The sequence below is a fragment of the Hippichthys cyanospilos genome, chromosome 9 (genome assembly GCF_059441005.1).
Source record: "Hippichthys cyanospilos isolate Australia breed blue-spotted pipefish chromosome 9, RoL_Hcya_1.0, whole genome shotgun sequence".
Taxonomy (NCBI): domain Eukaryota; kingdom Metazoa; phylum Chordata; class Actinopteri; order Syngnathiformes; family Syngnathidae; genus Hippichthys; species Hippichthys cyanospilos.
The window spans coordinates 17485442-17507241 of record NC_142377.1 but is presented as its reverse complement, the minus strand read 5'-3'; the positions used below and the strand labels follow the sequence as shown (position 1 = coordinate 17507241).

At 38.4% G+C, this 21800-nt stretch overlaps 4 protein-coding genes across 7 annotated transcripts; 1 reads left to right on the top strand and 3 right to left on the bottom strand.

Annotated features, from left to right (window-relative positions):
* Positions 1-4: 4 nt before the first annotated feature.
* Positions 5-3701, bottom strand: perm1b (PPARGC1 and ESRR induced regulator, muscle 1b). Its single transcript, XM_088423031.1, has 3 exons — positions 1111-3701; positions 933-1049; positions 5-162 (listed from the first exon to the last, which is right to left on the bottom strand). Exons 1-3 carry the CDS (start codon positions 3692-3694, stop codon positions 104-106), a joined length of 2760 nt encoding a protein of 919 aa, XP_088279157.1. The 5' UTR covers positions 3695-3701; the 3' UTR covers positions 5-103.
* Positions 657-16232, top strand: iho1 (interactor of HORMAD1 1). Of its 4 annotated transcripts, XM_088423034.1 has the most exons (11): positions 657-2074; positions 2160-2521; positions 3193-3741; positions 9261-9304; positions 12980-13049; positions 13252-13378; positions 13719-13846; positions 13954-14002; positions 14067-14151; positions 14355-14467; positions 14537-16232. In XM_088423034.1, exons 5-11 carry the CDS (start codon positions 12994-12996, stop codon positions 15173-15175), a joined length of 1197 nt encoding a protein of 398 aa, XP_088279160.1. In that variant the 5' UTR covers positions 657-2074; positions 2160-2521; positions 3193-3741; positions 9261-9304; positions 12980-12993; the 3' UTR covers positions 15176-16232. The 4 variants fall into 4 exon arrangements, with proteins under 4 accessions (XP_088279160.1, XP_088279162.1, XP_088279163.1 ...); XM_088423036.1 differs by lacking the exons at positions 657-2074; positions 2160-2521; positions 9261-9304 and having other exon boundaries at positions 3721-3741; XM_088423037.1 differs by lacking the exons at positions 657-2074; positions 2160-2521; positions 3193-3741; positions 9261-9304 and adding an exon at positions 12714-12789.
* Positions 7006-12301, bottom strand: c9h1orf159 (chromosome 9 C1orf159 homolog). The gene is made up of 9 exons (XM_088423039.1): positions 12157-12301; positions 9350-9431; positions 9202-9286; positions 8588-8683; positions 8446-8502; positions 7677-7811; positions 7457-7482; positions 7361-7385; positions 7006-7256 (listed from the first exon to the last, which is right to left on the bottom strand). Exons 2-9 carry the CDS (start codon positions 9419-9421, stop codon positions 7159-7161), a joined length of 594 nt encoding a protein of 197 aa, XP_088279165.1. The 5' UTR covers positions 9422-9431; positions 12157-12301; the 3' UTR covers positions 7006-7158.
* Positions 16015-20661, bottom strand: kbtbd12 (kelch repeat and BTB (POZ) domain containing 12). Its single transcript, XM_088423033.1, has 6 exons — positions 20533-20661; positions 18365-19506; positions 17339-17609; positions 17077-17227; positions 16811-17008; positions 16015-16547 (listed from the first exon to the last, which is right to left on the bottom strand). Exons 2-6 carry the CDS (start codon positions 19435-19437, stop codon positions 16381-16383), a joined length of 1860 nt encoding a protein of 619 aa, XP_088279159.1. The 5' UTR covers positions 19438-19506; positions 20533-20661; the 3' UTR covers positions 16015-16380.
* Between the last annotated feature and the right edge of the window lie 1139 nt (positions 20662-21800).

The window sequence follows — 21800 nt, the reverse complement described above, 5'->3', positions numbered from 1 at the left end:
ACAATCACTGGAATATATTTTATTGATGGACCCTAGCATAAAAGACAAATGAGATTTTAGTGTAACTACATTAGATATTGTCATGTGGAGGATTCTTCCATCTTCACTTGATCTGTCGCAGGTACTGGATCGCTGATAGCGCGCTCACATTTGCTAGCAGAGCTAGAAAAGAGTGCACATTTGATTATATTATTGCATAGAATTGTGATGGAGAGGACTATGACAAAATATTTGGGTCTTTCCCTGATTTCTGCCTTTTTTCTAAATGTATTTCACTTCGTTTCAGACTGGTTTCTAAAGGACATTTTCATTAACAGAAAAAAATCCAAACCTATTCATTCTGGATGAAAAGGTGTATCAATGCTTATTTGGCCATTTTCAGTGAAAAAATTTAATATTTTGCCCCCTCTTCTTTTTGAACAAAACTTTTTTTATGTTGAATTGATACCTTTAAAAACAGATTTTGTCACAACCAATCACAGATCAGCTTGCGAATGTCTTGACCAAGCCCAGAATATAGGTGAGTCTGATTGGCTGTTTTCTGAGCATATGTGATATCATCAACTACTCCAAGATGTTTTTGAAGGTGTTTCTCAAACATAGCCCAAATCAAACTTTTTCTACTAAAAATGACTAAATATAGTATCATTTTGAGTGATGCTCATTGTGATGCTGCATCATCAGTGAGTTGGATTGATCATCTTCAAACATTTTTTCAAAATGACTATAATTGCTTTTTTTTAATTACCTGAAAGAAAGATGATAGACGCACACCCAGCATTACTAACGTGCAGTGGTGTACAACAGCACTATTTTGAATCCATTTTACAATCAAAAGAGCAGTATTGCTTTTTTCCTAACCACATGTTTTGATACAACCCTCATTAGATTGGGCGGGTGATGCAAATAGTAAATCGTTGAAATCTTCCCACCTGCTTTCCAGGCATCAGCAGACTGTCGATCTGATGTCGTCAGTACCCAGGAGGCAAACGCGATGCAGGCCAAACAAATGTCAGATTGCTGCAGCATAGACAAGACGCCACCTCGCACTAGAGCAAACATTCATTATTCACATTTTGCTACATTTGTTTTCCCGGCTGTCATGATTACCTGGTTTTATTGTTCCCACAATCCTCTGCTGCTCAGGTGCTGGGAGTGAGACTCCGCCCATTGTGAGATCGATGATACTGCCCTCCTCACTTTGGGCTGGGAGCTCCCACGGGTTAGACCTTCTGCACCAGATGCTGCCTTTGTCTTGGAAGCGGATTTTCGCCAATGGCAGTAAGCTTTTCCCACGTCGAGATTCAGCCACCCAGAGAGCATGCGAGACCATTCCGACGGGCGAAATGATGTCCTCATCAAAGGAGTCCGCACTTAAAATCGGATAATTCCATTCGGGGAGGGCGAGTTCTCTCACGGTCGGATGCGAGCAGGAGAAGATCGGGATGGGTTTCCATTTGAGACTCTGATTCGCTAATAACGTTTTATGCTCACATGTGAAAAACGTGTCGTCACAGCCTGGAGCCAATGAGATGCCTTTGGGATCATACACACAAATAACGTTCCTGTATGCTGTTTCTTCTGTGGTAATGGATGCTGGGAAAGATTCCAGAGCATCTCCTTGTGTGGGTGTTATTAATCTCAAACGGTCTGCAATGAATTGCTTATCATCATGTAAATGTGAGTGCAAAAATGAATCATCTGTGTTGAGAGCTCGGACATTCTGCAAACTTTTGTTTTTCGTCATCCCTCTGGTCATTGGGTTTAGTTTTGCCGAGTCCTCAACCGGTACTGGGGTCTGGCTCCTGGTCCCCCCCACCTCCTCCTCCTCCTCTTCGTCCTCCTTCTGGGTTTTGCAGCTCAGATCAGGACTGGGGTTCCTACTAATGCCCAAATATTGCCAATAGTCTTCTTCAAAGTCGCAAACTGAAAAATCCCAGCTGGATCTGTCAGCCTTGGAGTCATCTGGCTGCGTGAAGTAGTCTGAGTCAGCAGCGTCGGACACATCGGTGAGGCCGCCATCGGTCAAATGGTGCTCCTCGGGGTCCACAAGGGAGCTGCTTTGTGATAGGAGGTCAGACATCTCTGTGAGAGGCGGACTTCTACCCATCCTTAGTTGTAAAATGTCATTGATGGTTAATTTTTCCATTTCATCCCAGAAGGCCGAGATGGCGTAGATACACGGCGTGCCGCCCGCAGCCTTGGCGAACGCTTCAGGATCGTCGGACACGGGGGTGACGATGACATCAGGAACTGACCGAGGAGCGTCACCGCCACATGACGTTTGGTGAGGTTCTGTTTGATCTCTGGGTAGATCAACTATCTGTTGGATGTCGCTCTCAACTGAAAATGAAGGAGAATCATCACAGTTGGGATCTGATTCTCTGTCTTGCAAGTTCTCAGCATCAGAACCCAGATTTGGATCACAACTATGTGATAATGATGAAAAAAAGGAGCCAGCTGGACACTCCATTGGTTGGTTTTCTGTTAAGTCCTCCTCAAAGAGATCCTGAGCTGACAGGTAGATTTCAGAACCAGAACTGTGAAGTGGAAAGAACTCAACACTGTCCTCAAACACATCTGAATCCACCCTCTCCAAATGAAAGACTTCATTGCCTTGGTTCTTGTCTTTCATCGTATTGTCAATTTGCGGGTTTCCTTCAGTATCATTTTGCATGGTACCAATCTCTGGTAAGGTTCCTTTGCTATTGTTTTGACCGCCATTCAGGGTTCTTTCTATTTTGTCTTGCCACATCTCATCATCTTCATCTAACGTTCCTTCTCTACTGTTTTGCATTACATCATGCATGGTTTCTCCTCTAAGATTTTGAAAGAATTCTTCTCTGTTATCATGCAAGGTTGCATCTTTACTGTCATGCTTCATCATTTCACCATCGCGCAGCGTTCCACCGCTCTCATTTTTCATTATATCACCATCATACACTTTTTCTTCTTGGTTGTTTTGCTTCATATCTTCTTTGTTTGTTCCTTCCTCCCGATTTTGCTTTATATCATCACCCTGAAGGAGTCTTTGCACTACATCATCATTCGCTATTTCCTTACCTTGACTTTGCACTATGTCACTAGAAACCTTCTTCCTTACCTGTTCTTTTTTCTCACTTTGATCTTGTGGATGCTCCCGCCTAGGCCTGCACGGGCTTTTTTGTAGTTGAGTTTTTTTTTTCCTTGCAGTTGCACAGGCTCGGCGCGGTGACGGATTGTCATTCAGCGACAGCGTGACAAACCAGCGCTCTTTCTCCTCTCTCCGAGGAACATTGTTGTCATCCTCAGCCTGACATCTCACGATCGTCTCGCGCTCAGAGGACGTTGACCTAGCGACATCATTGACTACGACTTCTCGAGTTTCTACGTTCCTCTTCTTGCTCTCCTCTGGCTCGGGCACCTCCTTTCTAAAATGCCAACTTCCTGTATTATCATATATTTGGGCCTTATCACCCTCAGCTGTATCCCCTTTTTGTGTTCCTATGGCACCATGAATGAGATCCCTTTGAAGACAATCTGTAATATTTTCATCTGAACCCTCCAGGGACAGGGTGGTTGTCAAGGGGTCAGGATAACAGAGGCCCTCGGGGCAGGCGAGCCGAGGTTGCGGCACGCTGCATTCCTCGCTCTCCCGGTAGAAGCTGGACCACTCCTCCTCTGCAATACGCATGCTGTGATCCAAATCATCCATTCCGGCACCTCACATGCTTTCCTGGGAGTAGAAATGGCAACATGAAGGTCAGTGTGCGAGTGGTTATGTTGCCCATTTGTCCTCTTGTATCCTTGATAGCTTTCAACTGTATGGGAAGCGACATGTTTGGGCTAAATATAGAGCACTTGTGTACAGCACTCATTTCGAGACTATATTGAAAGATTTTAAAGAATCTTTATAGTGCAAATGGGGAGCTTATTCTAGATGCAACAATAGGTACATCAGTAGGGTCAAAATATAACCGTAGTCATTTTGCAACTACTGTAAAATGATATTCAGTGTAATGAATGTTTTTCCAAATGCATCTTTGGGAGTGAATGTGGAATTTTTGTTTGGCATTTAAATTTAATTTTGTCATCATTTCCAAGGTGAATTGAAAAAAGAACATTTTACATATGTAACAGGAACAATACAAGAATGGATAGAGAATTTTATGAGAGGAAAATGCTTAATTTCCAACAGAGACTTAGACTTTTTTTTTTGTAATGTGTCATTGGGCATAAACATGACTTTTTTGTGGGTCTTTGTGAAAATGTTTAATTTGTGGTCAGTAGGAAGTTTGGACAAGTTGTATTGTTCTAAAGGCGAACTGAATGAGCTGATTGATGCAAATGTACAATGTTGAATATGCCATTGCAATGATGAAAAAAAAACATGTGAGAGAAAGCCAGCCATATTGCAAATGAATTGCCAGTTATTGGGTGAAAAATGTACTTTTTGGAAAACACAATATTCGGAATAAGAAAATTACCAACCTCCATGTGAAGTGAGGTCAATGTCAATGGTCGATATCATATTACAAAATAAAGTCACGTGACTGCACAATCAGATGGATAAATGTTAATTTTCTGTTAGTGACATTTGCCAATACTGTAGTCTAATTAAAGCATGTTAAAGAATTACTATACTTATTTTAAAGGCAGGAGGGCTTTAATTCTTTAGCATTCATCATTTCCTGATAGACATTTATATTCATCTGATTCAATTTACCAACATTATATGAGGCCGCATACCTGCAAGAAGACAAGGACAAACGTTCCAGTCTGAAGTCTCCTGCAGGAAAACGTCCTGTTGTCTGGCGACCTCACATATGTCAGCTTGGCACCTTGTACCGCGCTTTATAAATAGTACAGTCACATGGAGCTGCTGCTAGTGAACATGTCCTGCCCTCGAAGCCCAGAGGTGTAACATTTCACTACCCTCAATCATATGAGCATGCTATGACATTGGAAAAACAACATTATACTTCACTATTTACATGATGAGCCAAAAAGTTTTCACTTGTAGGCGCAAACGCAAACATGCAGCTATTTGCATTGTTTGTGACGCTAGACCCAGGAGATAGATTTTATTTTTATTTTATATATATATATATATATATATATATATATATATATATTATATATATATATATATATATATATATTCTGACCGTAAAAATCAGTGAGAAAAAAAGTGCAAAAAATGAAATAAATCACTCATTTTCAATACCAACAGTAAACAAAAAACAAGTAATTGGACAAAGGCAAGTCTTCTTGGAAGGTGCTTTATTCCTCGCAAACATTCATCTTTTCACCACGACTGTCTTCATTAGGTCACAAATACAAAACAATAAATCATTTGTAAAAAACAACATGTATGTATTGCGCTAACAGATATCAAACACATGAGGCAACATGGAAAGTCATGATCGCTTCTTGTTTAGAGATTTAAGTCAAAATATAATGTGTCCAAGTAAACTTTGGAGAGCAGCCTTGGTTTGAAAATGGTGCATATAGTAAAAGGCCACATATGTATGAACTATCAATTCAACATTTAAAGCTTTCATGGCACAGTCTTTTAAGTGAATAATAACATTATTCAAATAAGTACATGCTGGAATAAATATTGAAGAGCATCTCCAGCTGTTTTGACAGTTAAATTTCACTTTAAAGTTATCTTCTCCTGAAACATTTCAGTAAAAAAAAAAAAAAAAAAAAAGCTGGGCTGACATTTGCATGTAAAGTGCAACGATATCTTGTTATCCTACATCTAGCTTTTTCCTACATCGAGTTTTTTTTTCTTTAACTTGATGCGCATCTTAATATTTGCAAAACACCAAGAAAGCAGCAAAAAAGCAATTACCGTAATTCCCCAAATACAAAACACACCTGTGTATAAGACGGACCCTAAATTTTGGGGTCAAATTCCGGTATTTTTTATGCTACTATGTAAAACACGAAAGAACACTTTGGCAACAATTTAAAAAATTATAGCGAAACTGAATAAATCTCATCTTCCTTCCTATTTTCTTGTATTCATATCCGTAAGTTATTTTGTTGCAGGTTGAGTTTAGTGTGTTTCAGATTTCCCACATTGTAAGTGGTCAACCTCAACTATCTCTAGCTGCTGTTAACTGCAACAGGCCCTGGCTGCTAACAGCCAACTCACATCTGCCTTCTATCTTGTACAGTTATGATAATGCACATCTGCACATCGAAATTTGGCTTATAAAGCTGACCGATCAATCTTCCTCGAATGGTTTCAAATAAAAAAAACAAAACAAAAAATATAATTTCTATATTACCATTTATAGGACGCATCAATTCTTTGGGCCTTTTGAGAAATTGAATGCATCTTTTATTTGGGGAATTGCAGTAATCACGTTTTAAAACTAAAATTCCTCAGTTTTGCAACATTTTGGTGGGCACAGATAATTTAAGCTTTTGAAAGAATTCTACATTTTGAATGTTGGAATGAAAAAGAGTATGACCTGATCTGGAAGATGGGATTATTTGTAGATGATCTCACCATCAATTGTGCCTTCTTATCACATCACCTTTTGCCACTTTCCTGTTTGATTTCCAGCTAAAAATTCAAACTTTTACCCAACGAATTGTGATGTGTGGCTTGTACAATGGGAATACATTCACTTTGGCTGATTGGATACAAATTATAAATAGAAAAACAGCAAAGAAATGCAAACCTTTGTCTACATACCAAAACAAAAAAACAAAAACATCCCAGACATCACTGAGCATGAGCACTCAAACTGATAAATCGACACAAATCCAATTTGTCATTTTCGTTAGATTGGTCTCACTGCAATCATTAAAAATGTAACCGATATATCGTTGATGAATGATCGTAATAGTTGTTCCCAAAAAAGGCTTTCTTAAATACTAGCTCATACACACGTGTCAGTGCAGTAATCAATCACTTAAATAAGCTTGTTTACAAATAAAAATTCAAGTGTGACAAAAAAAGTAGGAGTTAGAGTATAACCTGACCAATGACATTACCACATTTTGAACACGCCTCATTTCACATGAGTGTGACAATGGACCCTATTTCGTCCCGAGGCAACATGGAATAAAAACCCCCGCGGTTCAAATTTGGCTTCTGTGAAGTCAAAACGTGACATATTTCGATGTACTCTCACGTGGTTCCTTGGCTCATTTCTCCTAGACGTTGTAGACCCTGGTGGTGGCTGCACTGGCTTTGATGTTGCTATTTGACGCCGCAGACGGACGCTCCCGTCTGACGTATCGTTGCTTCCTCGCTTCAAACGGGAAAAGAACAATTACTAAGTATTTGCAACAAGCCGCGACAAGTCTCGATGGTCATTACGGCAGAACCTGTTTGTTGAGAAAACGGTTAGATTACCTGTCGAGGAAGGAATCATGACAGCCTAGAAGAATAAAACCTTGATAAGGTGACACGTAAAGCCGAATTAAGTTTAGATAAACGAAACACACTTACCGTTTCACTTGGTTGGAATATAAAGGCTGGAAGAGAACAGAGAGAAAGATCAATTCATGTGGCCTCGGCTTATGGTACATAAAACATTATTGCACAATTTTCCCCATTAAACAAAGTTAAACAAGAATTTAGGGGTTTGGGTATCATTGGCAAAAGTGAGAGCGGACTCATTTTGAATAAGGCAAACAAAGTGCGGCTGTGGGAGTGCGAACGTGCTTACCCTTGTTGCGGCGGTAGAAGATATTTGGGAGTCGATGGGAGCGTTTGAGGTAGAAGAAGGAAGCGACAGAGAGGATCAAGAACAGGCTGATCAACAGCGTTCCAAATAGTAGCGAGGCAGCCACACCTGCGCCTCCTGCTCGCAGACAACGGATGAAAGCACAATAATTGGGCTGCAGTCGATTCCTACTATACATTTTGTTGCCTTAAAAAAGAAAAAAAAAGTACTTGTATTTGTAGCTAAAGTTTTGCCCACTCCAGTAAAACTTCTATCACCAGAAAAAGTAGCCAGATGACAGGCAGTTGAAAAAGGTTCTGAAGAAATGTCGCTTTAATCCAGGCATTCTTTTTTCTAATTTAAAATAGTTATGATAATGCTGCATTAATTATACTAACCCTAGTAAATGGTACATTTATTTTCAAACTAAGAGCAAATGAAATAGAACATGAAGAAATGTATTGCTAAATTGTGTATAAAATTAAATGCCTTCATTTTGTCAAGTTTAATTCAAATGCGCATTGTTATTCGTGATACAATTTTACAGTAGATTAGCCAAAAAACAGATGTTGCATATTCTATCTTGTAGAGTTGCCTAATTAAATTCACCTAGAGATACACTGCAGAAACAGTTTCAAAGTTTATCCCAAATTTTTATTCTAAAATGTTTTGTACTGGTCAGATGGGTTAGTTGGGCAAGTAAATATTTTACAATAGGTATTGAAAAATTACAAAAAAAGATTAAGACGCACTGAATTCAAGTATAACTCACCAATTTTAGGCATTACAGTTGTGACTGTTGTATGATTTCTCCTGTCCATAGTGTAATCTAATGTAGAAGACAAGTAAATTAAACAACACAATTCCATATTTTTACTGATCTAACGATGAGATAAATACTCCAAATTGCTTACTGTAGGTGCAGATTGTTACGTTCTCAGAGTCTACGGCAGAAGGCTCACACAATATGCAAACAGTGTTGCTACTCTCGAGGAAACGGAAGAAGCATCCTAAAGAAATAATATGATGTGGTGACGTTTCCCCATAAAAATCTCATCAACACAACAACGCGGACATTAAAATACATGCTGAATATCAATCAGATGATCCTGACCACTGTCTTCCAACAAGGAGAATCATGTTAGCTGCCATTGCCATAGCAACACTGAATGACCTACTTTGTGGTCTGTAAAACTGATGGGCCAGCCAGGACACCTTTCATGTTGTGATAACATGGGCTGAGCTTGAACAAACTAACTAAAAAAAAAAAGCACCATTCCATGTTTAGCATTCATTGCATTTTGATAGCTTCTTATCTTATCTTTGTTGATAGCACTTTGAATTATTTTTCACCATAATGGCTTAAATGCAAAAAAAAAAAAAAGATGCATAACAGCTTATGTGAAGCCAATAATTATGTGATCAATTCTTCCTTTTTAGCCTTTTTTTTAAAAAGTGGTAAGGCTAGAACAGAAACTCCAAAGCACATGCCTACACATCTGTTGGCTGCTACAAGCAGACATGGTACCTGGTTCACATCGAGTGTCGTTTGAACACGAGCTGTTTGTCTTCTGTTTCTCACTGCAGCACTCAAGAGATTTATGATGGAAAGCCTGTGGACAGACAACATTGTGAGAAACTTGGCCAAAGCTGCATCGAACTGGTTAATTTTCTACCTTGATTACAGGCGTCTCCGGTCTGATAAGAATCACTGTTGCTGCTAAGACCAAAAGGAATGACAGAGCCATGTTTGATCCCCTTAAATAAAAGGAAGAAAAAAATCAAAGAGGTTTTAGCTCAGTAAACGTCTTGAAAAATCAATCAACATCAACGAGTGTTTAGCTTTTCTTGTTTTTTTTATTTTTTATTTTTAGATGTTGCGTAGGATTCCTTTCAAATATCAACCGGATTACCGTCACCCAACTCACTCCCCCCCAAAAAATTAAAGAAAAAATAAACTTTAAAAATAAACTTACAAAAAATCCAAACCGTACTCTCTACAGCTTAGCCTAAAGCAAAAAAAACAAAAATCATACAATCTTAACTTTAAACACGCAAATTCATTCAAAGAAGTTAGACATGCTTATAAGGCAAAAAAAAAAAAAAAAAACACTAAACACACACCACAAAGACTAGCGTGTGGCAAATCAGCATGTATGCTTTACATTTGTTCACTGTATGCCCTCAGCACTAGACTACAATAAACAATCACGTCCATTTGAGAGCACACACATTGTTGTGATTCAGGCATCCTTCATTCTCATTCATTTTTTTCCAAAGGCCATTTATATTCAGGGTTACATAAAACAGAATTCACATGTGAGCACAGGTCATCTGTCCCATATTCCGGAATAAAAAAATAAAAAGGATGGTTTTGCTGAGCTTAGTTTAATATATCATGTGTTTATGGGGGAATTTCTGAATGTATAACTGGCATTTCCTGTTTAAGAGCCAATCAGAGTGAGATTGTCACTGTGATGTTTAATGATATCACTTCTTTGCATTTCCCTTCATGAAACAGTGACTCTGAAGCACTGCACAAACATTTGACTTCTCAGCAACAATCAACAATATCAAAGAGACCAAAGTAATTCCTGTGATGTTGCTCAGTGCAATCCATAATTGACACGTTCTCTTTGAACTGTAACTGCAGCACCTAGCCAGTTATCCTTGGGTGTACGTAGGTAATTTTTCTGTCTATTTGGACATGCTTGAAACCATAGAAGCAGTGAAGCATGCTTGAAAGCATGGAAGTAAGAACACAGTCAAAATTTTATATTTGTATTTAGCAGTTTAAACATTTCTCGGAAGATTGGAAGATTCAGTGGTTTACAGTTTCTTTGAAGAAGGATCAAATCTACCGTTGCGTCAGGCTTAGGCCTTTATTTTTTAAATGCTTGTTGTCATTTGGCATTTTATCTGCAAAACTGGCGTCCATCAGTACCAACGGAAAGTCCAGCTTTGGTATTTATATAAAATATACAAGAAATGCAATGCAAGTTAGCCGCAGAAATTAACGCAATAACATTTAACAGTTATGTCTGTCACTATATTAAACTGGCATTGTTCGATTAAGACATACTGTACATTTGTCATGAATTATTTTCAAAAAAATTAAATTTGGATCACTGTGTTCTCATGGCATGTTTGTGTGACACATTCAATTTCCCGTTCATATTTGAAAAAACATTTTTGTCACCTTGCTCATCTATCTAGGTCAGCTTGATGCAGTTGTCCCTTGTTTATAGGAGGGATTGGTACGATTAGGGCTGCCTCTAAATAGGTCATATCAGTGAAGCAGTGACTAAATATTTTGTTATCCTCAGTATATTTTAATGCCTCATGTTTACTATGTCATCATTCTACACTGTAGTATTTATGACGTTTAATGTACAGTATGTGTGCCTTGAGAAAAGTAGCTCAGTGTCAATTGAGGCCATCAGCTGGTCATTTACGAATGCCCTTTTTTGGGGTGGCATTTCTCAGTGGTGGAGTGGTCGTCTCCCAGCCAAGAGGCTGTGGGTTCTATCCCCCAAACATTGTTACCAAAGTGTCCTTGAGTTAGGCACTGATTTACCAGTTGTTACTGATGCTGCGTTATCAGTAGGCACATTAGTAGACAGTGTAGAGCGCTTTGAATACCTCAGGTAGAAAAATGTGATATAAGTGAAAGTCTATTTATTTCAGTGTACTTTACTTAGTTTCATTTGGTCAAAAGGTCAACTAGTGCATCAGATGCTGTGCTCCCTCAGTGTAAATAGATGACATATTGTTCTAATTTGGACAGTAAGCCATATAGCCTTATTTAACTTAAGTGTAGGGTTAGCTAACAATTTTGAATGTGAAATGATCCCAAATTTTACTTTGCAGGAACAGCCAGTGTGGAAAAAAAAATTATCAATGCAAAATATGTCATTAGACTGATTAAAAAAAAAAAAAAAATCAGCTATGCGGTGAAGTCAGAATGCTTAAATGCCTTTTCACTAGATGGCAAAAGGACCTACTAAACTATACAGTGGAGTTTATGGAGTTATTTCCACCTGTTGCCATTTATATATCAAGTTATGTTTCTTGCGAGCACAGCTTTGTGTTTCGTTTAACAACCCCAAATCTCACATCGAGTTGGCAAATTTGGACGAAATTGTCTTTATTCTAGGAATATAGTACTTTACGTAATATTTATGTTCGTCTGTATACTGCGAGATATTTCGATCATAAAATACGGGCCAATTAGCTGTAAAAAGATTGAGAAACACTTTGTTGAGGGAACATAACTCAGTCGATAATTTCCTCGTTTAAATTCGCATTTTCGTTCATCATTCAGTGCAGGCCGATCTTATCTGTGCTAATTGAACGCAACTAAAATACACCAAATGCGTTTTAGTGACCGCAGTCTCATGTGGATGTCCATTGATAGTAACCGAATACAAACAGATCAACTGCGACTTGCTAAAAAAATCAAGCGAGGGGGGTGTTCACTCACCAGCGAAAGTAAAGAATCTGACCGGGATCAAACTCCAGGCGTGATTCATTCGACGTTGGATGACATCTGTTCGGGAAAATAGAGATTTGTCAACGACTCGACACACCTCCGGAGTTAGGTCTGCCATCAAAGGCAGCACCTTGCTTCTGGCTTTATTCATCTCTCAACATCCGTGAAGACCTTTCACAATAAGAGTTTGAAAGTCGGTTACTGAACCGAGTGTCACCATCCGTTAAAACTTTCATAATAAAGGTTTGCAAGTCTATTTTTATGCCACAGTAGACGACAGCGTTAAAAAAAAATCAAACAAAAAAACGGAGTTCTCAGTCATGGTTGATCAATTATAAAGTGTCATATTTGTCATAGAAATAAGTTCACGTGTACACAAGTTCCTCATTGTTTCAATATTTTTCATGATTATGATATTTTTTTCCTTAACGGGTGTTTTGCTGATTTGTAGAATACTGCATTGACGTATTTTGTTGTATTTTTTGTTTGTTTGCTTTCTAGCTACTCTCGAAAAGACTGGATAAATCAACGTTCGGATGAACGAGCATAATTATTTTTCCTCTGAGGGCCCCTGAATGTACCTCAACTTCTTTCCGTGACGTTCCTTGGGCGGCAGATTTAAATGTCTTTATCGCTTTTTTCGTACAAATAGGCTAACTGCGAGTACATTTTAGATTTTTCTATCAAGTGTGTAAGCAAAAGTATAAAATTAACATGACAAGAGAATGCTATTTTGATGATACCTGTAAACCGTCTCTGGACTGATTAATACGTGCTAAGCTAATGCTAATAACATGTCATAATTTGTCTTTAGGAGCAGTTTAAGAAATGAATCACACGGCGAATATAAAAGAAATGCTGAACACACAATCAATAGGATGCAGGTGATAAACTAGCTTCTTTTCTTGTTGTTTGTTAGTTTGTTATTTAGAGAACAATTTAATTAATTTCGTACAGTCTAGCAGTGCATGCTGAAATTATTGTTCTACTGGCTCACTTGAAATGCCTAAAGGTCACCTTAAAATATTTGAACAACCTTCCTACACTGGGTAGATAACGTCTTTAATATGATTGTATCACTAACAGAAATGCAGCAACCAACTTCACAGATTCTCAGTTTTTCTTTGGGTCCCAGTTTTGGCGAGAACATTCTCAAAGCCTTTCCCAGGATATGAGTTTGTCATCCAGAAACTCCCTGCAAAGTTCACAAGAGGTATGGTGATTTCAGTAAATGCAAGTTCAGCCAAGGGAAACACCACATAATGTGAACTGTCTGTTCTCATGACAGTTCAAGATATGTAAATACAATTCCACCGACTAAATAAGGGAATTTGTGTTAATAGAAGTCAGCACTTCTGCCGAGAGGCCTTGCTTGCTCTGATTGCCCAATGCAGGATCACAGTGACTTATGTCCCTTTTGTTTCATTACAAGCCATTTGACTCAGTTTAAGATTATTATTTTGGTTAAAACATTCTTGTTTAATGCTTTGAGGAAATGAGAACATAACTTTAAGATTACATATTAAATGTACTTGTAATTTTCTTCCTTCTAGTGTAGTGACCCGAAGGTTTCAAGCCGTTATCAGTCAAAGCCTCTCTTGTTTGGAGACCCAAAGGACAGTCAAACAGTTATGGATGCATTTGAAGAAGCAAAGCAAAAAGCAAAAGAAAAAAGTAACAGGTAGAGCACCATCTTTGTTTATTCTACTTTAAGATATGTTTATTTTAATTCACCATTGTGATGTGATCAAAATCCATCCCTTGGCATGTTTTATTTCCTTTTTTCAGTGATCTGTTTGCAAAAGAATGCCCTCAAATTCGCGAAACCCTAACCAAAGTAAGCAAATGATTTCCAATATGTTTTTAATTCTTCATGTGAAAAAATAAACGCTATCTTTCAGATCCAGCAACTTGTTGCAAACATAGAAGAAAACACATCTGTATGCCAAACCGTCCTCCAAAAGTTAAGCGATTTGTCTTCAACATGTATGTGACCTCAAGTTTTTTTTGTAAATGTGAACTCAAAACGCAAACAAGTATTATTGACCAGCAGATGGGGCCGTTGGCTCTCTGATAAACAGCTCACACAACATCTCTAACACTTGTTCGCGTTCTGTTTGGCTTTGGCATGACTTTAAAGATCAAATTGTTTTAATTCTCTCACTCGGTTATACTTCTCACCCTCTCAGTGCAAGATATGAGCAATATCCAGAGTGACATTTCACAGCGGTTTAACACTTTACTGGACACAGTGAACTCTCAGAAAAAGATGATGATAGAATTGTCAGAGCAGGTTCAAAAGGTGACTTTTTTTTTTTTTTAAACATCGTATTACATGAGCTGATATTGCTCTTTGTTTGATTTCTGTCAGAATGCAGACAGCAGCATGGAGCTTGCCGCAAATACGCAAAGTGATGTGGGATCTCTGAGACAGGAGCAAGAAAAAGCCAGTTCGAAGCAAGAAAGAATGCTCGAGGAGGCCTTGCAGCTGCTCAATGCTTTAGTTTCAAAGCACGCAGGTAAACTCTGTCCTATTAAAGTCACTGACAAAGCCATGCAGACAACACCGGGAGAGGACAAAGAGGTCCAAACAGTACCTGATGCACCCTACAGTCAAGTTTCTGCTCTTGACTGTGATGCAAGAATGAAAAAGAAGAAATATAATAGTAGATGCAGAAGGAGACCTCTGGTCCGCCAGAGATCTAAGCGTACCATTGCGAATGAAAACAGTCAACCTCTCGTCGACTGCAACAAACAGCAAAACGTTTCGAGGCCTCTTGAGGAGTCTCCTGGCTTGAGCAAAGTAAGCGGTCGCGGGCCAGAGAGTTCGATCGAGACAAACACAAAAGGCAAATCTAGTCAAAGTGCAGGATGTTTCATCACACCTCTCAGTTGCTGGTCTCAAGAGAGTAGCAGTCCAGAGAGCTCCAAAAATGTCAAAACCATTCCAGATATTGTGGTGATTGAGTCCAGTCCTGATGCACTCTGGCAGCTGTTTGAAATGGATTAGGTGTTGGATGCACGTTTGTAGAAATTTATTTGGCAAAAGAAAGATTATAGTTATTTAGTTATCGGGATGAGAATGTTCAATTAATGCCATAAGCAAAACATTGTCATAATTGCATTTATTATTAATTTATTTTCTGTTAAGAACCAAGGAACAAGTGTAGTTTCTCTTCTTACGTTTGAATTTTGAACTTTTTTGTGTTTTTGCTGTTGGTTTGTCGGTTGAAAATGTATCATCACACACACACATACTGTATATATGTATGTGTATTCTAAAAGTTATGGTGAAAAAAGTGATTTATAATTGGTATTATTATTTCTGCTGAAGATCAACAACAGTTTATGTTCTGTAATACCTTTACAAAATATACTTTACTTATTTAGCCATTTACAGCAGTAAAAGGGTAATATTTTGTCAATAATTAATTTGACAACTTTTTTATTTTCTTGTAGAATTAATACATTTAAAAATACAAATTGCCCCTTGCTGTTGATGCAAATGATATCACATGCTCAGAACTGAGGTAACAACCCATCACACCCGTTTTGGTCATGTGACATTTGTGAGCTTTTTACCTGAGCTCTGAGCAAGCACATATGATGCCATTTTCAGTCAACTGCAAATTGAAAAATGCTTTTTTAAGGTATTAATTGTCTGTGAAACATAAGAACAAAATATATTGAAAATATGGAAAAATGATTTGTTTTTTTACTGCTGGAAATCACAAAATAAGTCAAGTTTATCCCTCTAACTTTGACAGTTCTGTTTTATTAGTATACCTTTTTGTTCTTGTGTATGCAAGAAACAATTATTATTTACACACAATTGGTGATGTAGATAAGGTGCATGTTTATTACAAAAATAAAATGTGAGTAAAGTTGCAAGCATTTTTCACTGTATTACAGACTTAGATGGTGGACAAAAGGTTGAGGAATTGCCTAAATTATGCAGGAATAAAATTCTCTGTCACCTTAAACTGCTTAAGCATTTGCAAATGGAAGATGGGTAAAAGGAAATAAACGTATATACACTCAAAGCTAGCAATTTCATTCATAGGAAATATTAAAATGATTTTTTTTCCCCTTATAAGGAATTTTCTTAAAGCTGTTCATCTAAAGAACATTTTCAGTGCAGGTGCATGTAAAATTTCCTAAATACTTACCTATTAATTTCATTCACAACATCCAAGTTGACTTTCAGCTTTTTTTTTACCCCACTAAGTCGGCAGGTGGAGATATGAGTCCTCTTGGATTCAGACTTGCCACTAAGCAAACATCATAGTTGTCATGCATCAGAGCTCTCCGAGCAACAACCGTCCATCGATTCTCCCAAGTATCGAGTTGAAAGATGTCCTTTGTTATATCATCATGACGATCTGGAAGTTATAAAACAGAAAATTACATTATTATTGTGCACGTTTTTAAGTCTTTTCATGCCAACCATGTAGAAAAAAAAAGAACCTGGCAACCAATTTCAAGCATTCTGACTCAATCATTGTAATCGTTTGTTTGTTTACTTTTATTTTCCCTTCCTAATGAGGACACAGCTCATTGTTAGATAGCTAATGTTGAAACTCTTTTATGATACCAGCCCTGGAACTTTTCTGACAAACGCCGTATGTGGAAAAAGTAATCTCACCTGCTCCTTTGTAATACCCGCACACGAAAATCTTTCCTCCCACCACACCAGCATTTGAGGCATTGGTGCGCAGTGAAAGTTGAGGATAAGGTAGAGAAGGTCCGTCCCTCCAAAAATCCCCGTCTGGGTTGTAGATCTCCACCACATCAAGACAGCGCCGTGACTGTCCTCGGTCCACACCCTCACAGCCAATACCTCCTACAGAAGCAACAACACAATTGCGCCTTTCTGAGAAAAAACACGATCAACCATATTGGAAATCTTACCCATTGCAAATATTTCCCCATTGACCACAACAACACTGCATCTGTATTTTGAATACTTCATTGGACCCAGCTCTGTCCATTTATTTATGTTTGGGTCATACTCAAGAAGGCGGTTGCTAAGACGGTCTGGCTCATCATCCATTCGAAATGCCTGCATGGTCAAGAGTGGGGCAAAGCAGGACAGATTCAGAGGCCTTACAAGAAAAAACAGTTCCAAGGGTCTATTGTGTTAAAGTTCTGTTTAGTTTAGTTTTTTTTTTACCTGGGGAGTTCTACCACCAATGACATACAGGCGATCCTTCAGCCTGACCACGCTGTGATAAGCCAACGGCATTGGTAGAGGCGCTGCACTGCGCCAAGGTCCTCCCTGAAGAGACCATCGTTCTACGCAGTTAGTGATGAGAAGCTGGTTCTTTAGTTTCATCAGCCCACCAATCAGATACAAGGTATCACCCAAGGAGCCAAGCCCATAAGAGTCACGGTACTCTGCTGATGTCAGCCGTTCCCAACTGCCTTGGGCTTCCACTTTGTACCTGGCAAAACCAAATCACAATAAGTTGGCATGCCCTGAATAGTTATTGTATTGTGTTATTCCATGCCAAATCATCACCCCAAAAACATTGATTTTAATGTAACTGGCTGTACATGTTAATCATAATACTGCAACAAATCCATTCATCCATTTTCTCTAGCTGCTTATTCCCACAAGGGTCGCAAGGTGTAATACCGCCCAAGAGCTCCTTTGATCAAGCTAAAAGCATATAAGGTATAAGGAGTTTTCTTAGCACAGAAAGAGTTCAAGTTTAGCCTATCACATAAATGCAAAGTACCCAGTTGCAACACAGCTAATGATAGCAACAAAGATGCTAATATAGTGAGCCAAAGCAAAACTCTTTACCAAACTAAACTTGAGAACGCCCCACTTTTGAGTAAATATGTATTGCACAAGATGGACAATGTTTTATTGTAGTTATTACCTATTTATTTGGTGAAGAAAACAGCATCGTTCCTTTTGATGGTTGAAAATAAATGTTGCAGCCAAACCTTAAAACTAGTCTCAAATACAGCAGAAGATAAATGGTTACAACCGCTGTTTGTTACAATCTTTCAGTTTGATTAGCAAAATACATAATTGACCGAAGCCAAGATTGTAGTAGATTAATTAGATCACTTAAATACAGATGTTAATTCAACGCCAAGATTTGCTAAAATCAAAATCTGTACGGTGAAACCCACCGGATGACATGGCATGGAACAACCTTATGACACTATCTATTATCCTTCTCACCTGTAGAGCTCTACATCCATTTCCTTTTGTCGGGACATTCTTCGGGGCCCAGCCTCTCCTGACACGATAATGTTATTGTCTTCAGTTACAACCCCAGCACATACATAGCCTAGAGCATCTCCATATCTAGGCGAAGTGATATAGTAAGTTCGACCAGTTGCGGGGGCGTAACAAAAGCTGCGTTCACTGTAGTTGCCAAATCTTGAGCGAATGCCACTGCCATCATTACCGATACACAGCAGCAAATCTGTGGTTTCCATCCCGTACCGCAACTTTAGTTTGCGCGGTACGGCAGAAGGGTGCATCTCGACAACCTCCAAAGCCTGCCTCATTATCTCCACACATTCAGCGTCAGCCAACAAGGCTGCATTCCTCTTCATTGTCTCTTTTAAATAGTCCGGGTTAATCAGCGGTAGGCGAACCTTTCTGAGAAGCTCAGGGAGGTGCTTGCTGCGTACTTCTCCTTCCATCAGAAAACTGTGTTTGGCCCAGCGAAGAACCACATCTAAAATGGTTTCCTCTCTTGAAATATTGAGGTCGTCCGAACTGATCAAATTCCCCAGTTGATGGGCCTCGAGATCTAAAACCTCTTCGTTCTGGCACACCTGGACAAAATGCTGCCTGAAAAAGCGCTGAGCTTTATCGGCGAGGTCCTCCGCACCAAGATCTCGAGCAAAGTAAAACACACCGAGGCAGTTGGAGGCATCCATGTTCTCGGTCATGTGCTGCTGACATTGAGTAAAGACCTCATCCATCTGCAGGAGAAACGCTGTAATTGAAAGTCCTTGCACGTTTTTGTTGGTGAGAGGAAGATCTGAGCTGTACATGTAGTTGAGGAGGAGAGCTAAACTCTCTGCAGGGGTGTCTTGCAAGAGTATTTCTCTGCTGTTGCACTCACGGAGGCCGCATGTAAACATCACACGGAAATATGGGCTGAAGGCAGACAGGACAAGGCGATGACAGGGAAAGCTTACGCCCTCAGCAACCAGCACTACATCCGTCAGGTGCTCAGTTTCCCTCATCTTCCGTAACTGTTCAAGCAGAACTTGTCCATGTTTGACTGTGAAATCCATTTTTGCTTCACGGATGAAGTGTGAAAAATGTATACACAGGAAAATAGGATGTCTAGCAAGGGGTCCTCACTGAAACAGAATAGAATACAAGAGAATACATTTTTTTTTTTACCATATAAATAGTGCATATTGTAAAACTATTAAATAATTGCTCATGAATAATGTTTCTTGAACATATTTGTATAAAATATTGGTTTTTGAACTTGCACATGTGCAAGTCAATACCCTATGGTATTATTGGAAAGAATACAGTACTGTTTTTAGCATTTAGGATACACATATTTTGGAACGTAACTGCAAGAATGGTCAAATTAGTTTGCCCGTGAAAAATTTACTACACTGTTTACTCCACATTGGCAGTTCAACATAAAAGCATGGAGCGCATTCGAATTGACTTGAATTGTTTTTGAACTTAAAAATAAGTTTGAATGTACTTGCAAATATATTCAAACACACTCGAAAGTACATTCAAACATATTTTCAAGCTAAATGCTAAAAATGTAGCATTTTTTCCCATAATGCCACAGGATACTGATATGTATGCGAAAGTAAAAATTAAAAATAAAAAAAGAGATATAATTTAGTTTTATCACTCGGCTTAGATAATACCAATACTTTCAAAAATGAAGTAAACATTGTTTCTTAGTATTTTTTTTTTATGCCTGTATTTTGTTTTGGCCATGATTTCACAGGAAATGCCCTTGTGCAAATCAATACCCCAAGGCAATATGGGAAAAATTGCAATGTTTTTAGCTTTTAATTATGTTCAGATGCACATATGTTCAAACGTAAAAATACGAGTTTGCCAGCCAAGAAAATGTTTTCTCCACATGGGCAGCTTCATGCTTCTGAAAGTTTGTAAGTTTGGTTGCGCTATATCAAACCAAAAATCAGCTTTGGGAATGCTTTCATTGTAAGTTCTGAGTAAGGCACTATCATGATTCATAATTTGATTTCAGAACAATTCTTACAATGGAATGGCTTTTGATACTCAAATACATGCTTCAGTTGGCAGTTTTTTGAACTGGACTAGAAAACATGCATCTCAACTTCACACACTGCTCAATCAGCATGTAAAAAGAAATAAAGCCTTACCAAATCGGTCAGCTTCCGTCGCTTCCTGCCATCTCAGAAGAACATCAAATATCTTGTTTGTTTTATCAGACAACATGTGTTATTGCAATCATCCGAAAGAGTGACTGAGTCATTGCAAGAGTCAAAGATATGCGCCCCCCTCCACTGCCCTGCGCCTCTGCGCTAATGACCCCAAAATAGACAGTGTTTTGGTGGCCCAGATTTGTTAAAGGTTATAGTTTGTTTGGTCGGAGTAGATTACCATTCTAAAATGTTACTTTATATAATATGGTATTCTTAATTCAATTTGAGCATATATTTAATCCCGTTTAGAATCATTTGTTCACATTTGGAGTTTGTTTGCCTCCTGTGCTGTGCTCTGGAATGGCTGTACTGAAAAGCTCATAGGCGGGTCTCAAATTTCATGGTTGCACTTTATTAAAGACCTAGTTCTTTGTATGCAATCATATATGAAAACAGACCTTGCACAATAATATTTTAAAACTTTTATGAAGCACATAATATATTGTGGAAAGTGCGTCAATGTTGTTTTTATTTATTTATTTAATCTTTGTTTTTCATAGGGTATTCCGGAAGAGATTTTCATATGCAGGATAAAACAGGGTAAAACAAGGGTTCATGGTGTTGTACATTAAAAGCAACCGCAGTCTACAAATAGTTTACCATTAAAGATTACATTACATGGTTCATTAGCCTCACTTTCGCTACTGAACGGAAAACAAGCGGGATAAACAGATGCGAACATCCATTAAAACGTGCGGTAAGTTAATATTTTTTCCTTTACAAACATAATCACATCCTTTGTTTATGTCAGTGTAAAAGCAAGTTGGCCATTTCCTTTTCTTTCCACAACATCCTGGCCAGAGTTAACCATTAGGTAACCTGAGGTGCATATATAGATAGCAATGAAACGCAGTTTCAGAGTTACAGCTAACCGTTTAGGTGATAAAGTATTACGTTTTCAATAAACCAACCTCACACGTTTAAGGCCAAATGGACTCCAATTGCAGATATAATAAATATCAAATTGAAAGAGAAGTACTGAATGAGGAAGCCCTTGAGGAATTAGCACAGAGAAAACCATATGAGGCCACTCAACCATCTGTAATCAACCAGCTCAAAGATTCCATTAGGTAAGACAAATTTAATTATTTTACTTTTTTTTTAAATGTAGTTTCAATCTACTGTATTGTTTATTAAATATGCCTAGACTCTTTATCATACTTAAATAAGGTTTAAATTGCAGGTGTTCAGGTCCCAAATTTAAA

Excerpts from the sequence above, each read along its gene's own strand:
- kbtbd12 (XM_088423033.1), bottom strand. The coding sequence starts at position 19,437 with ATGGATTTCACAGTCAAACATGGACAAGTTCTGCTTGAACAGTTACGG. Across the intron at positions 17,610-18,364 it reads ATGGATGTAGAGCTCTACAG|GTACAAAGTGGAAGCCCAAG; the intron begins GTGAGAAGGATA and ends TGGTTTTGCCAG. Across the intron at positions 16,548-16,810 it reads CGGGTATTACAAAGGAGCAG|ATCGTCATGATGATATAACA; the intron begins GTGAGATTACTT and ends TATAACTTCCAG.
- iho1 (XM_088423034.1), top strand. The coding sequence starts at position 12,994 with ATGAATCACACGGCGAATATAAAAGAAATGCTGAACACACAATCAATA. Across the intron at positions 13,379-13,718 it reads CCCTGCAAAGTTCACAAGAG|TGTAGTGACCCGAAGGTTTC; the intron begins GTATGGTGATTT and ends TCTTCCTTCTAG. Across the intron at positions 14,152-14,354 it reads AAGCGATTTGTCTTCAACAT|TGCAAGATATGAGCAATATC; the intron begins GTATGTGACCTC and ends TCACCCTCTCAG.
- perm1b (XM_088423031.1), bottom strand. The coding sequence starts at position 3,694 with ATGGATGATTTGGATCACAGCATGCGTATTGCAGAGGAGGAGTGGTCC. Across the intron at positions 1,050-1,110 it reads TGTGGGAACAATAAAACCAG|TGCGAGGTGGCGTCTTGTCT; the intron begins GTAATCATGACA and ends TGTTTGCTCTAG. Across the intron at positions 163-932 it reads TGCTGATGCCTGGAAAGCAG|CTCTGCTAGCAAATGTGAGC; the intron begins GTGGGAAGATTT and ends ACTCTTTTCTAG.
- c9h1orf159 (XM_088423039.1), bottom strand. The coding sequence starts at position 9,421 with ATGGCTCTGTCATTCCTTTTGGTCTTAGCAGCAACAGTGATTCTTATC. Across the intron at positions 9,287-9,349 it reads CGGAGACGCCTGTAATCAAG|GCTTTCCATCATAAATCTCT; the intron begins GTAGAAAATTAA and ends GTCTGTCCACAG. Across the intron at positions 7,386-7,456 it reads TATTCCAACCAAGTGAAACG|GCTGTCATGATTCCTTCCTC; the intron begins GTAAGTGTGTTT and ends TTATTCTTCTAG.